Source organism: Hirundo rustica, chromosome 6 (genome assembly GCF_015227805.2).
Source record: "Hirundo rustica isolate bHirRus1 chromosome 6, bHirRus1.pri.v3, whole genome shotgun sequence".
Taxonomy (NCBI): Eukaryota; Metazoa; Chordata; class Aves; order Passeriformes; family Hirundinidae; genus Hirundo; species Hirundo rustica.
In genome coordinates this window covers 39,123,708-39,135,891 of record NC_053455.1, presented here as the reverse complement: position 1 = coordinate 39,135,891, position 12,184 = coordinate 39,123,708, and the positions used below count along the sequence as shown (strand labels likewise).

Below are 12,184 nucleotides of genomic sequence, written 5' to 3'. Positions count from 1 at the left end.
AGAAAGGTCCTCTGATTATTGTCGCACTCAGCGACTTAAATAAGGCTTTGTTGAGCCGTTTGAATTTTATTGGCTGTACATCCAGAGGTGCTGTATTTGTAGTACACTATGCAAGAACAAAACAAACAAAAAAACCCACCTTCCTGCTACTACTCTTTGTTAACAAATGGAATATCTTTCTCACAGATATTTTTTCTTTCTAATCAGAACGCTGATTTGAAGAAACAACTTCATGAACTTCAAGCCAAAATCACAGCTCTGAGTGAGAAACAGGTAGGGAAACAGAGATGTATTTTTAACACTGCGTTCTAAAGATGTCACTTTTCCCAGCTTCCAAGAGAGCTGATAAATCTTTAAGTGCAAAAATAAGCGTGGGCAGCCAGACATTTTTGATTTTTATTGGATTTCTCAACAAAGGATAGGATGAGTTTTTGTGAGTCTATCAAACAAGAAACTAGTTTGATCAGTGGAAGCTATAGCAATTTTTCTTGTGTTGAAACTAACATTTTATATTAAGGGAGATGGAAAAATGGATTAATTTGTCACTTTCTTTATTATTATCTTGAAACTTCTTCTGAACTCGACCATTCTGGTTTAGGCAAATCTTTAGATTTTGATTTAGTAGGTCCACACTGTGTATGGAATTTTTCTTAATGTCAAGACCAACTAAATGTATATCAATTATGGGTACTTAAGAGACAAATTGAAAATTAGTTGGATCCTTTTATCATGATAAATTACACCACAATTTTCTTATGTTTGCCATTTGGTAGGAATTGTTTGACAGCTCTAAAGTATGAGTAATAATTAAAACTGCATGCTTAGAAAGATTGTTGAACTTGAACAAGGGCCTTGTGAATAACAACAAGAAAATTGAGATAATATTGAGATATCTACAAGACTTGTTCTCACTTTTGTTTTTGAAAACATAAAAGAGCAACACATCCACAAACCCCTCATACACCACGCCATCCCATCCCTTAGTTAACCGACTTAAGCAGTCCCTTAATTTTTTTGCTTAATATGTCAATAATGGAACTAAATTAGATCAATAGATTAGACCTTTGAAGAGGGAAAAATTTTAGAGCATTGGTAAAATGCATGAGTATCACAACTAAATACCTCCATTCATCTGTTACTAGCTGCATGTGTTCTGAGTATTACTATCACTACGAAAATGGCCAGACAGTGATTAACATTTATCTAGAAATTTTGTGTACTGAAAAAATTATAGTATGTTTTAATAGCGGAATCGTGAATCTAGGACCAAACATGTAAGGATAATAAGAAAAATTATTTTTTAATGAGAACAGTAGTTCAACAAAAACAGAGGTTTTGCTGATGTGATAGCATGTCTCTCTTGAAGATTATTTATTCTCTAAAACCAGCATGAGCCTCTGCATGTGGCTATGTCTCACAGCAAGCTGTTTCAAGATTCTCTGGTAAGCTCTGGATGCCTCTGGTAATTTCAAAATGAGCTTGTCTTGGTGCCATGAAGCAAGCTTTATTGACTACCAGTTCACATGATGGGCACAGACAGGCAGTGAGACACAGAGTATGTAAGAAAGAAAGTACATCCTACCATAAGTCTTAAAATTGTATTTATAACTCTCTGGTCTATACTAACATCTGTTTTAAGTTACTCATCACTAGAAATGGAACTGTATCTTTTCTTTTGAGCTCAAAGTGCTAAAGCACACTTGTTCATGGGATGAACATGGGTTAAGTTTCCAAAAGATGCTGAAAAAAAAGTTTGATTTTACTTCTACTCCACATTGAATAGAGTCTGTACGAAGTCACAGTTTTTTGCTTCTTTGTATTTGTGTGGGTTTGATTATCAGAACAACTGTGAACTTCTGTATGATTGTTGAAGTTTAAATATTTTGTTATCTCTACCACTGGACTGCAGAGCTACCAGTGTTCCAGATGATAATGTTGTTAAACTAGTATGACTGCTCAAATGCAATGATTGTGGAAAATGTATGTTCTGGGAGAAGAACCACAACTTCCCTGTCCAGAGAAGTGCTCACTCCCTCTTTATTTGCAGGAATCTATTGTATAGAAATCTGTGGTTTAACAATGCAGTTGAGCAGCACCTTAGAGACCACAATAAAGCCCTTTAAACTGTTTTCACTTTTATTTCTCTTCAGGAAAAATCATTATTATCTTTATTTTAGATTACTTTATGGGTAGAATATTAATCAGCAATTTAATTTTCACATAGCATGGAAAAATATGCAACTTTATGGGTAGAATATTAATCAGCAATTTAATTTTCACATAGCATGGAAAAATATGCAACTTTGCACAGTAAATATAATGGTTTGCATCATGCAGCGCTTGTTAAGAAGAGGTGCAACATGTGTAATCTGTACTCTTGCTTAGAGCCATGTAGTTCTGATGCATGATATCCAGTGGATAAACTCGGAGAGCCCAGCTCTGCTGTGGACAGTTATAGGATGCATAATGGTCGCTGTTCGATAAACCTTTAATGAAGTTTGAGAAACTAAAGTTCCAGCCTGTGTGGTGTCCCCTGCTTGGAGATATGCAGCTGAGATGCTGGTGTTAGAGAGGCAGAATAGTGAAATATCTCTGGCTTGTGAAATGTTATATCACCCTAATGCATGCTTTTTCTTTGCTCTCTTATTTAATGAAGTTGGATGAAGACTTGTGCAAGAACAAGTCAGCGGTAGGTTTAGCTAAAAGCTTTTAGCTGCTTTAGGACTTCCCTGCGTTTCTGAAGCATTGTGAGAGTAGCGCCGACACTGCTGCCATTCGCTGCAGTGATTGATAGTGGCTTAGGTGTCTTGCTGAGAATTAATAATCACAGTTCTGTTCAGAAGTTTGTGAAATTGAGGAGATCTGGCAAAGTACAAAAAGAAAGCAAGTAGGCTGTACAGTGTGTGGGCTTGACTCTAAAACAAATTGTTAGCTGATGCAGGGTTGAACTGTTTCAGCATAAGGTGTGTCATGTATTCCCATATTTTTTGAAAATGTCATAGGTGAAAATAAAGGCTTTGATTTGTTACACCTGAGAGATGATGGAGCAATGTATGTTGAGTATGTTAATACTTGAAAGGGAAACTGCAAAAAACCCCAAAAACTTACTTGAAGATAACTTGCATTTGAAGGGCAGTAAGCTTGAATCCTTCAGACTAGCATATTTCCTTCTGCTAGTCTCTTTGTATTATTTTCATAGAGTTCTAAACTGTGCTTACTTCTTTTCTAATCTGTGGGCAATAAAGGGAATTCAGTTGAATAGTTTTGCTCCTCAGCTATAAATGTGAGAGCTGCAGTCTGGAAACTCTGTATGCATTGGTTTTAAAAATGGTTTCTTCTTTCTTTTCCGACACCTCTCTTCAATAAAGAGAAGTCAAGAGTAACTTTTTTCAGATTGCCAAATCTAAGGTTAGGTTGTAAATGTGAATTAATTCTGTTGCTTTGGAGAACTGTTGTTTTGTTTTCCCATCATTGGAAGAAAGTCACAGTCTTAGCATTTTTTTCTTCACTTTTTACTCCGTGATAGTGCCTTCTCTTGACATTCTGATTTGTAAAATTTTACCCACAATTATTTCACACTACTCAGATTTTGTCTGGGTTAAATACATCCTCCACAATACAAAAACTTAAAGAATGTATTTTTTTTAATTCTTCCATGAGGAAATTTATTAGTATATATTTTTTTTGGTTTATTCTGGGGAGGTGGGGTGGACATTGTTACCAATGACACTGGTGAAAGTCTGAGGTAGAGCAGGGCTAGCATAAAGGAGGGAGGGATGTAATCTTGAAGTAATACCTTTTCTTCTGCCTCTTTCCCCCCATAGTTAATTTTAAAAAAATTAAAAAAATAAATACGTGATTGAGTATGTATCATAATAGTACTTTATTTCAAAGACCATGAAGAGGTCATGTGGGCAGCAAAAAAATGTGGGTTTTTTTAGCAATATTGTGTCAGATATAGAGGAATTTCTAAATGTGTCCTTATCACAATCTCCTGGGAAAGTTAGAGCAATATTCTGTCTTAAATATGAAAGAAAGCTTACACAAATAATCTTCTGATTCTATTATAAAAATATGATGGTGATAAGCAGTGTGAAAGAAATCACATGACTTTTCCCCTTATATTTGAAAATAAAATGCAAATGCCTCTTCCTGTAGTTGCAGTGAAATTCATTGAATCTTTGAGAATAGTGTTGTGAAAACTAGACTCATATTCTAATGTATTTCCTCTCGACATGGAAATAATAAAGTGGATCCCTTTGTTATTTTGATTTCTGAAGTACTGTAGATATGCAGGAAATGTAATCAAAAATAGTTGAGAACTTATATATGCTCTATGGAGATACTTGTGGTTTTATTTTTTCACAGGGGAAAAACTTTAACATACTTTATTGTGAAGAGCAGTTGAAACTTTGGAGTATAATTAGAACAAATGCACACCATAAAAGCAAGTTTATTATTATGAATAGGCAAATCTAGAGAATTTTGCTTGTATTTAGAACATATTGAGATAAATGAGCTTGTTCGAAGTCCTATATGTTCAGGGTGAAACTCCTTTTAACCTTGCCACTAAATAGCAAGTAATGAGAAAGGGGATTTGGGCTAGATATAAAAAATGACAGAGTAATTTAACCATGGTTTTGTATAGTTGAATGAATGTAAACATGTGGTTTAGATTGACAAAGGAAACTTGTTATTTATGTTTCCAAAAACTGTCAGGATAGCTTTTAAGCATTACTGTTGCTATATTTATTACAGGTACCATAACTTAGTAATGAATAGATTGGTAATGGGCATGAATTCATCCTTTGAGACTGTTCTTCTCGAACAGTTGTCAGTCTTAGTAAAGGTGAATTTTTCTGGAGGCTTTCTGAGCACATTATCAGAAAATTGTACCCGAAACATGTTCCATCGTGTTCTGTAAAGAGAAGCAGCAGTGTTTTGGTGAGAGGAATGTAAGCTCAAGAAAGCTAAAGAGCAGGAGGGAAACTGGGTACAGTTAACAGTTAGGAGGGAGCACTTCATGCTTGTGCATAAGAAAGTAGGCAAGGTAGGCCTGTGTGTTATACATATACCTGATGAACAGCATCAGAACTTAGGAGTAAAAATCTGGAAATAAATAATAAAGTCAATACTTACTCCTGACAGTTTTATCTGGATTTTCTGATACCTCCTTTCTCCAGGATTGATCAAAGGTGTATTAAAATGTCAGTTATTCTGTCAGTAATGGATCAAGTCTGCAAATACGCCGTATGAACGTTTAGTTACTAATAGCTTGAGGCAAGTGATGCTTAATTTCAGTTCCAGTTGTTTATCTGGAGCTGTTTGTATTACTAAACACTGATCTTTTTTAAGTAAATGGCATGAATGATAAAGATATGCTAATTTGCATGTAACTGTAAGCACCCATTTATGCCAACTGTTTATAAAGCAGTTGTAAAATACATGTAAAAAACCTGTTTGTAGAATTCTTCTTAGATGGTTTGAAGTAGTCATTCATTTTTTCCTGTCAAAAAGATACTGGTCCATCTGGACACAGGGGGAAGTAAGTTAACTGCCTCAGTGAATTGTCAGATCCTCTTGAACCCTCTGATCGGTGTGAACAGCACCTGTGTAGAGGTGAATATTTGAAAAATCTGCATAAGCTTACTATTTTAATCTTTGGTATTTATTTAATTTGTATCCAAATATTGTGTGAAAATGTGAATATAATGACTTCTCATTAAGTTATCATCTTCCATATTCTCAAGACATACTGGCTGAAGCAAATTTTGGATGTTGTGCAGATGACTGTAGATAGGCAGAGTGGATGCATCTCTCCCTGCTGCCTCTTTTGCCCCAAATTCTCTTGCAAAACTGATATTATAATCATTTGTATATGACTGAAATATTGCTAAGCCTTCTCAGACCTTTTAGAAAGCTTAAATCATGATTAAACCCATACTGGCATGTAAACTTGGATTTCCCACTCTTCTCTTAATGTAACTCCACTAGACTTCTCACTGTTGGTTTGTGAATTTAATTTTTGCATATCTAATGTACATTAACACTGGGGTAAGTCAATTCAGGAAATGTAAGTGACCATTTTGTGATGTCATTAAAAGAAGAAAACCTCTTCACACCTCTCCCCTGCTACTCTTCCCTAAGTACTGATTTTCCAGCTCAACTTTTAATTTTTGAGTTCATGTTGTATTTAAGCCAGATTTGGAGGCAGCTGGAGAACTCTTTTAATTTTACCTAGTTGGATACATCTTTCATCTTCATATAAGCCAGGGCATAACTCCCAGATAGCCTGCTCTTCTTGAAAATCAACATTGTAGATAGAAAATGGGCAATTAAACGACAGTATTTCCTTGAAAATCCCCTACTGATGGAGAGAGTTGGTTATTAGATGCTCCTGCATGTTTTGACTTGCCAGATAACCTCACACATCACTAGTTATTTCAAGGCCTACTATTCCCTTTTTGCTTTTATACTTGAAGGGAAGACAAACAAAGCATTAGATGATGATGACTGGGTTTTAGGCTGTTTTGTATACCACCCTTAAATGCCTCTTAGTTGAATTCTGGGAAGAAAGGATTAAATCTACTAATGAATTTTTATAAGTTGAAACAGATTAAAGTAGTTCATTCTGCTCTGTTCTGCATGCCTCAGTGGAACAACCTCACAGGCACAGAAACAGTATTTTGATTAATTACAAGTTAGAAAAGAAATCAAATCCAGGGGTCTGCTTTTCAGAGCCTTATGGCTCTTTAGTTGCTATTGGAATTGTTTGGTCCCTAGTTTTTCTGAAGTGTGTTGAATTTTGGAAAGGAGAAGAGAGAGAATGTGTCCAATGTTTAGAATACAGGCAAAAGCTTGTCTCTGCTGTTTTTTCTCTGCTACCTGGTATTTGATTCTAAAACAAGTGACTTCCTGAAATGTGGGATTTTTGTGCTATGAGTTACTGACTGTAGTACAGCCATGGGCTAACTTTTATTACTAAATATTATCTTATTTGTTGGTACTACACCAAGAACAAGACTGACTTGGGAAGACAGTGTTAGGTGATGTTTTACCACATATGGGTCATGTGTTACACCCTCATAAGATATTGAGGAACCACTCCTGGTGCATAGGTTCAAAAAGGGCTGAGATGGATGTGATAATGTTGCTTTGCTTCTATAATGCTAGTTTGGAATTGTTTTCTGTTAATTGTACTGGCTTTTACAGATGGACTAAGGGTCCTTTGTGGCGGACAGATAAAGAGGAAATACATCTTTCTGAAAGGGATTTAGAGTGATGACATATTAGGGAAGTGTGAGTGGGTCAAATGAATGTACACTTTATAAAAAGATTTTTTTCAGGTTTCACTTTCTAGCTGAATGTTGTCTGTCCTTATTACTCTCACTATGGATTTTTTTTTGCCTCATTTTATTGTGGAGACTATGATAGTCTTGAAGGGCTTAAAGGGTGAACAAACCTAAAGTACTAAAAGGTAAGAATGCTCTTCACAGAGTTTCATGAAGTCTCTGCGCTTTCTTTTCTACATTGCACTGTTGGAGGCAGAGAAAGCAGTCTTCATCCTTAGAAAATCTTGATGTTCACTGAAGTGATAATCTGGTATACCTTTTCTGTTCGTGGAATTAAGGGTGTATTATTTTCTTCAGATATGGGGCAAGTCAGTGTGAATTCGCCCATTTCTGGTCATTATACAGAGTCACTTTCTTTCAGTTAACTTCTGAGTTAACTTTTCAAATACTTGTTCTCACCCTCAGAAATTTCAGAAAGTGTAAAGTCTCTTTAGAGCAACTTTTCTTCTACTGTTAGATTGCAGGCTAGCAGAGTCGTCTGACATAGTATCAGGGAAGACAGTTGGTGGCCAGACAAAATGTAAGTTTTCTTGATGTAGTTTTGTTTTTGTTTTAATTAGGTCCATTATTCTTTGAGCATTTCTTTATCTCCTCCTTTGTCCTAAGTCTGTCAAAACTGGTAGTGAAGTGTAAGGGGTCTTCTTCAACTTTCCCCGCTGATAGTAATGTAACAGGTTGATTTAGGCTATGGTGACTGCAGTGTTCGATGGAAATTTTGCTGAAATGAAGCCCAAATGTGGGGGATCACCAGGAGGCAATTCAGACAAGGTAACCTAATTTTTACCACTCTGTGTTGGCTTTCTGAAGGCAACTCTCACTCTACTGACTATAAAAAACTACTAGGAAGATTAGGCTTTAGTTCATCACTTCTTTTCCCTACAGAGTTTATCTGATGTGTTCTATGAAAAAGAATTCTTGTTCTATTCTGTCTCTTTTTAATTTAAGTGTCTTCTTACAGTAACTAGCAGAGAGAAAGCCCTTGAGTTCCAATGAGCATATCTTCTTTGTCCTCTGAACTCCCTCCAAAGTTAGGTGAGGCAAGTTAGAAACAGTTAAGAAGTTATAATTACTTTTTCCCCCCACGCCTTTTCTTTCTCAAGATTTCCTCAGTAAAATGTTGGCAATGTGTCAATAGTAAATGGCCATTAGTGTGTTAAAGAGTTGAACCCAGACTGCCCTGTGTAGCAAGGAGAAATAAGCTGTTTTTTCCCCTTATTCAATGAGAAAAAACTTCAGTTATTGTTTGTACTGTTTGTAGAAGGCAGAACTTGTTTATCTTATTTTTCCTTTGGAAAAAAAAGATACATCGGAACTATAATACGTGATGTGAATTTTTGGGATATGTGCTTTAGAGCGGCCTGATGTTCTGCAGAACAGCGAGTGACTATCCTTTTATTTTAGACTTCTGAAAATTTGAATACTTGGCAGTATTTAAGCCTGTGGAGTCTTGCTCCATATCCATTCACTCTCTTTATAAATTACTTCATTTTCAGTCTAGTATGGCAGTTTTTCAGAACAGCGGTTGGTTCTTTAGAGTTGTGGCCAGCCCAGAGTGCTGTGGAAGTGCATGATTGTCAGCAGCTTTCTAGCATCAAAAGCTCCACACACACCTTTGGGCTAGTAATAAATGCTTCAGCAATCAACTTGGACAAAATTAGGTTCTTGGGTTCTCCAACTCCTTCTAAATTTTGTCATATATCTCAAGAAACAGATGTATCCCATTCTCCAAGTAAATAATTTGGGGAAAGCCGTTTACAGCATCCCAGTACACTAAGCTCTTAACATTTGTCTCCTGGGCAATTAAAATTTTCTGGCCTAAAGGTACTGTGCTCTGTTTGAATTTGGAAACTTAGTTTATTAGTAAGTTAGTATATTAATTTCCTTTAAATATTCACTTAGACATGACTATCACAAAATAGATTTGGAATTTATAGCAGTCACAGAGAACTGAAGAGAGACCTAGTAATTTCTCTCAAATTACTTTTAAATGCATTCAAGTAGTTGCATAGTTTTGTTTCTGACAATTTCAAGAATCAAGAATGAAATTTTTGGAAAGGTCTTAATTTTTGAGCAAAATACAATTCAGTTAAATGACAAATGCAGATACTACAAATTCAGTTTTGATCTGTTAATGGAAAGATCTTTTGGAGAAGGATTTTAGTTATGAAATGTGGGAGATACTGTGGATATGCAGATCAACCTGTGTTCTTGAATATACTCTACAACCTTTTGTTTAGAGCTCTGTGGGTCTCTTGCTAACAGGAGCATTGGGTCAGGCCCTCAGTGAGCGTCAATTCAGATTTTAAAATCTAATAAATCCTATGGCTAGAGTTCAGTAAACATCTACATGCTGCCATGTTTAGTTTTCTGCTTTTCATCTATTCTTCTTCTTAGACTAGCAATCTGAAGGCCTTTAAATCCCACTTACATGGAGAGCTATAGAGAGAAAACTTCATGGACCCACAGAAATTGACACTTCGTATGCAAATGTCTCTGGGTGCACTTACCAACAGCAGACAAGTAAAATGGTCTGTTGGGCAATCTACTTGCCAGCTGGATGGATCTGCAAACAAGATTTTTTTTTTTTTGAGTTCCCCAGAGTTGCTAGGTTTAATATTAGTCATAAAACCAGAGTACGTAGAAGAGAAGAAATAAATAGACAAACATTTTTGGAAACAGCAGTACTACCTGGGTGTACCTTACTGATGCTCTATAATACATTTTCCTATATAAACCAGGTAAAAGCACAGCTGATGGTTTTGTTGTGTCTTTGTAGTAAATGCCAAATGCATTGTTTTTATCATTTGCCATAGGAAGGTGCATTATGGTAGTATAAAAATATATCAGGTTCCGTATCCCTAAACCTTCCTTCTTCTTTTAAGACTGCAGGCAATAATCAAAATGCTATGTAGGATGACCCTGCAGCAGTGGTGTGGCACTATATGGGACATTAATACAGTGTACCTGTTTATGGTAAAATCACCTTGGACTGCTATGTGGCAGTGGTAGATTTAAGTCCCTGTGTGATATGCTGGGGTTTATAGTTGAATAGCATGAGTTCCGATCCTCATGCTCAAGAAAAAAGTTTCCAAATTGAAATTCTGCACTTCTTTTACTCTGCTTTTTAGTTTTGAATGAAAATGCCACTTTTAAACTAATTCCTTTAGAACAAGAGTTAGTATTTAATAAGCTTGTACATCCCCTACAATAGTCAGGTGTGCTCTCAAAGCACTGGCACTACTGCATGGTGCATATGAAGTATGCTAGGTAGCACTTTTTTAGAAAGTAAAGGGTAAATAAACAGGTTTTGCCCTTTCCTCTTTCTTTATCTTGCTAATCTCCTTTTACTGTATTAATGTACATCAGTAAACCCAATGTTTACTGATGTAAACATTTTATTTCATCATTTCATAATGGATTTTAAGTCATTTAGTTTTAGCTATGTGGAACTAAACTCGATGTACTGAGAATACTCTTTGTGGGTTCCAAGTTATTCAAAAGTTGCTTGCATGAAAATTGCTGATCACTTGAAACTTTGCAGGTGATAAAATCTCCTTCACCTTCATAGTTTACTTAATTATTTTGAATGGTATCTGTTTTGCTAGCTTTTAAATTTCTCTATTCAGAAAAGGGTGTTTCAAACACCATGTGTATTATGGCATTTAGCAGACAGTTAGCTTCCCTTCTGACCTCTCCTGAGTTAGCAGGAGACCCATTTAAACTGACACACATAGAGTCATTTTGAGCCTTAGCTTTCAAAAATATTTTAGTGGGTCAGATGTCTCCAAAATTTCATTACATCCTTTATTTGCCTTTAAAATATTAATGATCAGCTCTTGCAAAATGCTGATTAGGACCAGAAAATGCTGAGACAAAAAGTTCATCTTAGTGCTTATGGTCCTAGAGGTTTTCCTGTGTTTAGTTACATGTATGAACCCGTGTTAAATAATGTAAGATCTTTTTAGTTTAAGTCCCTTCCTTGAAAAGGCAGGGTTTGACTTCTTGTTTACACAATGTCTCATAAACCTCTGTATGAGAGGAGAAATCAATTGTTGATTAAAAATCTACTCCACTTTGAGGCATGTGGCAGTGGTATTTTCTTGTTTGTTTTGGCATTTTCATTACAATTATACCCACAACCCATGGGATAGAGGTCTGTGCTCTCTTGAATGGGTTGGGATAGCCAGACAATCTCAGAAAACAGATCCCTTACGCCTTCCCTCCCTCCCCACCTAATATTTTGAAAATTAATTTTATAAATGTCTATAAAGTTAATTTTTCTGCTAAGTGACTAATACTAGCATCACATTATAAGGCCCTGCAGAAATGCTGGGTGCTATAGTAATCCCGGGCTCACTTGGTAAACTCTACACTAAGACTTGGTAGCATTACTGCTGTGTCAGGCTGAAAGATGAATCCAATTCACTTGGACCAGAACAGGGGCACAAGTGTGTCTGAACTGAAAGTATGGGAGGCAGGACAGCAGAGGCCCTGTTTGCAGCCCGTTCTGAGGGAAAGGTTTGCACTAAGCTTGGTGTTGCCACTGGGTCTTTTTTCTTATCAATGTATTTGGGTATTGGGGCATGTGTACTTTGTTTTGAAGGTTTTGTAAGAGCTCAGCCTATTCACACATGGTCTTTGTCCGCCTTACAGGTGTTTGGTGGGCAGTGTTTCTATCTCTGGCTGTAGTTTCTTCTCCATTATTGAAGAAGTCATGACATAAGGTGCTGATTGATGCCAAAAGAGAAAGTTTTGCCTCTGGTGCTTGGGTTCAGATTGTCAGAGCAGTTACACCCAAATGCACTCTCAGCTCTTCAAAACAGCTGTCATTC

General features: G+C 36.2%; 1 protein-coding gene across 16 annotated transcripts in view; it reads left to right on the top strand.

The window, feature by feature from the left end:
* Positions 1 to 12,184, top strand: part of PHF21A (PHD finger protein 21A) — a 134,365-nt gene that overhangs the window by 40,614 nt on the left and 81,567 nt on the right. For 12 of the 16 annotated variants that reach the window (XM_040066158.2, XM_040066153.1, XM_040066147.1 and 9 more), the window contains one exon: positions 187 to 273. In XM_040066158.2, coding sequence (XP_039922092.1) covers positions 187 to 273 — 87 coding nt within the window. The remainder of the gene's footprint in view (positions 1 to 186; positions 274 to 12,184) is intronic. The other 4 variants (XM_040066154.2, XM_040066160.1, XM_040066156.1 and 1 more) reach the window with 1 other exon arrangement.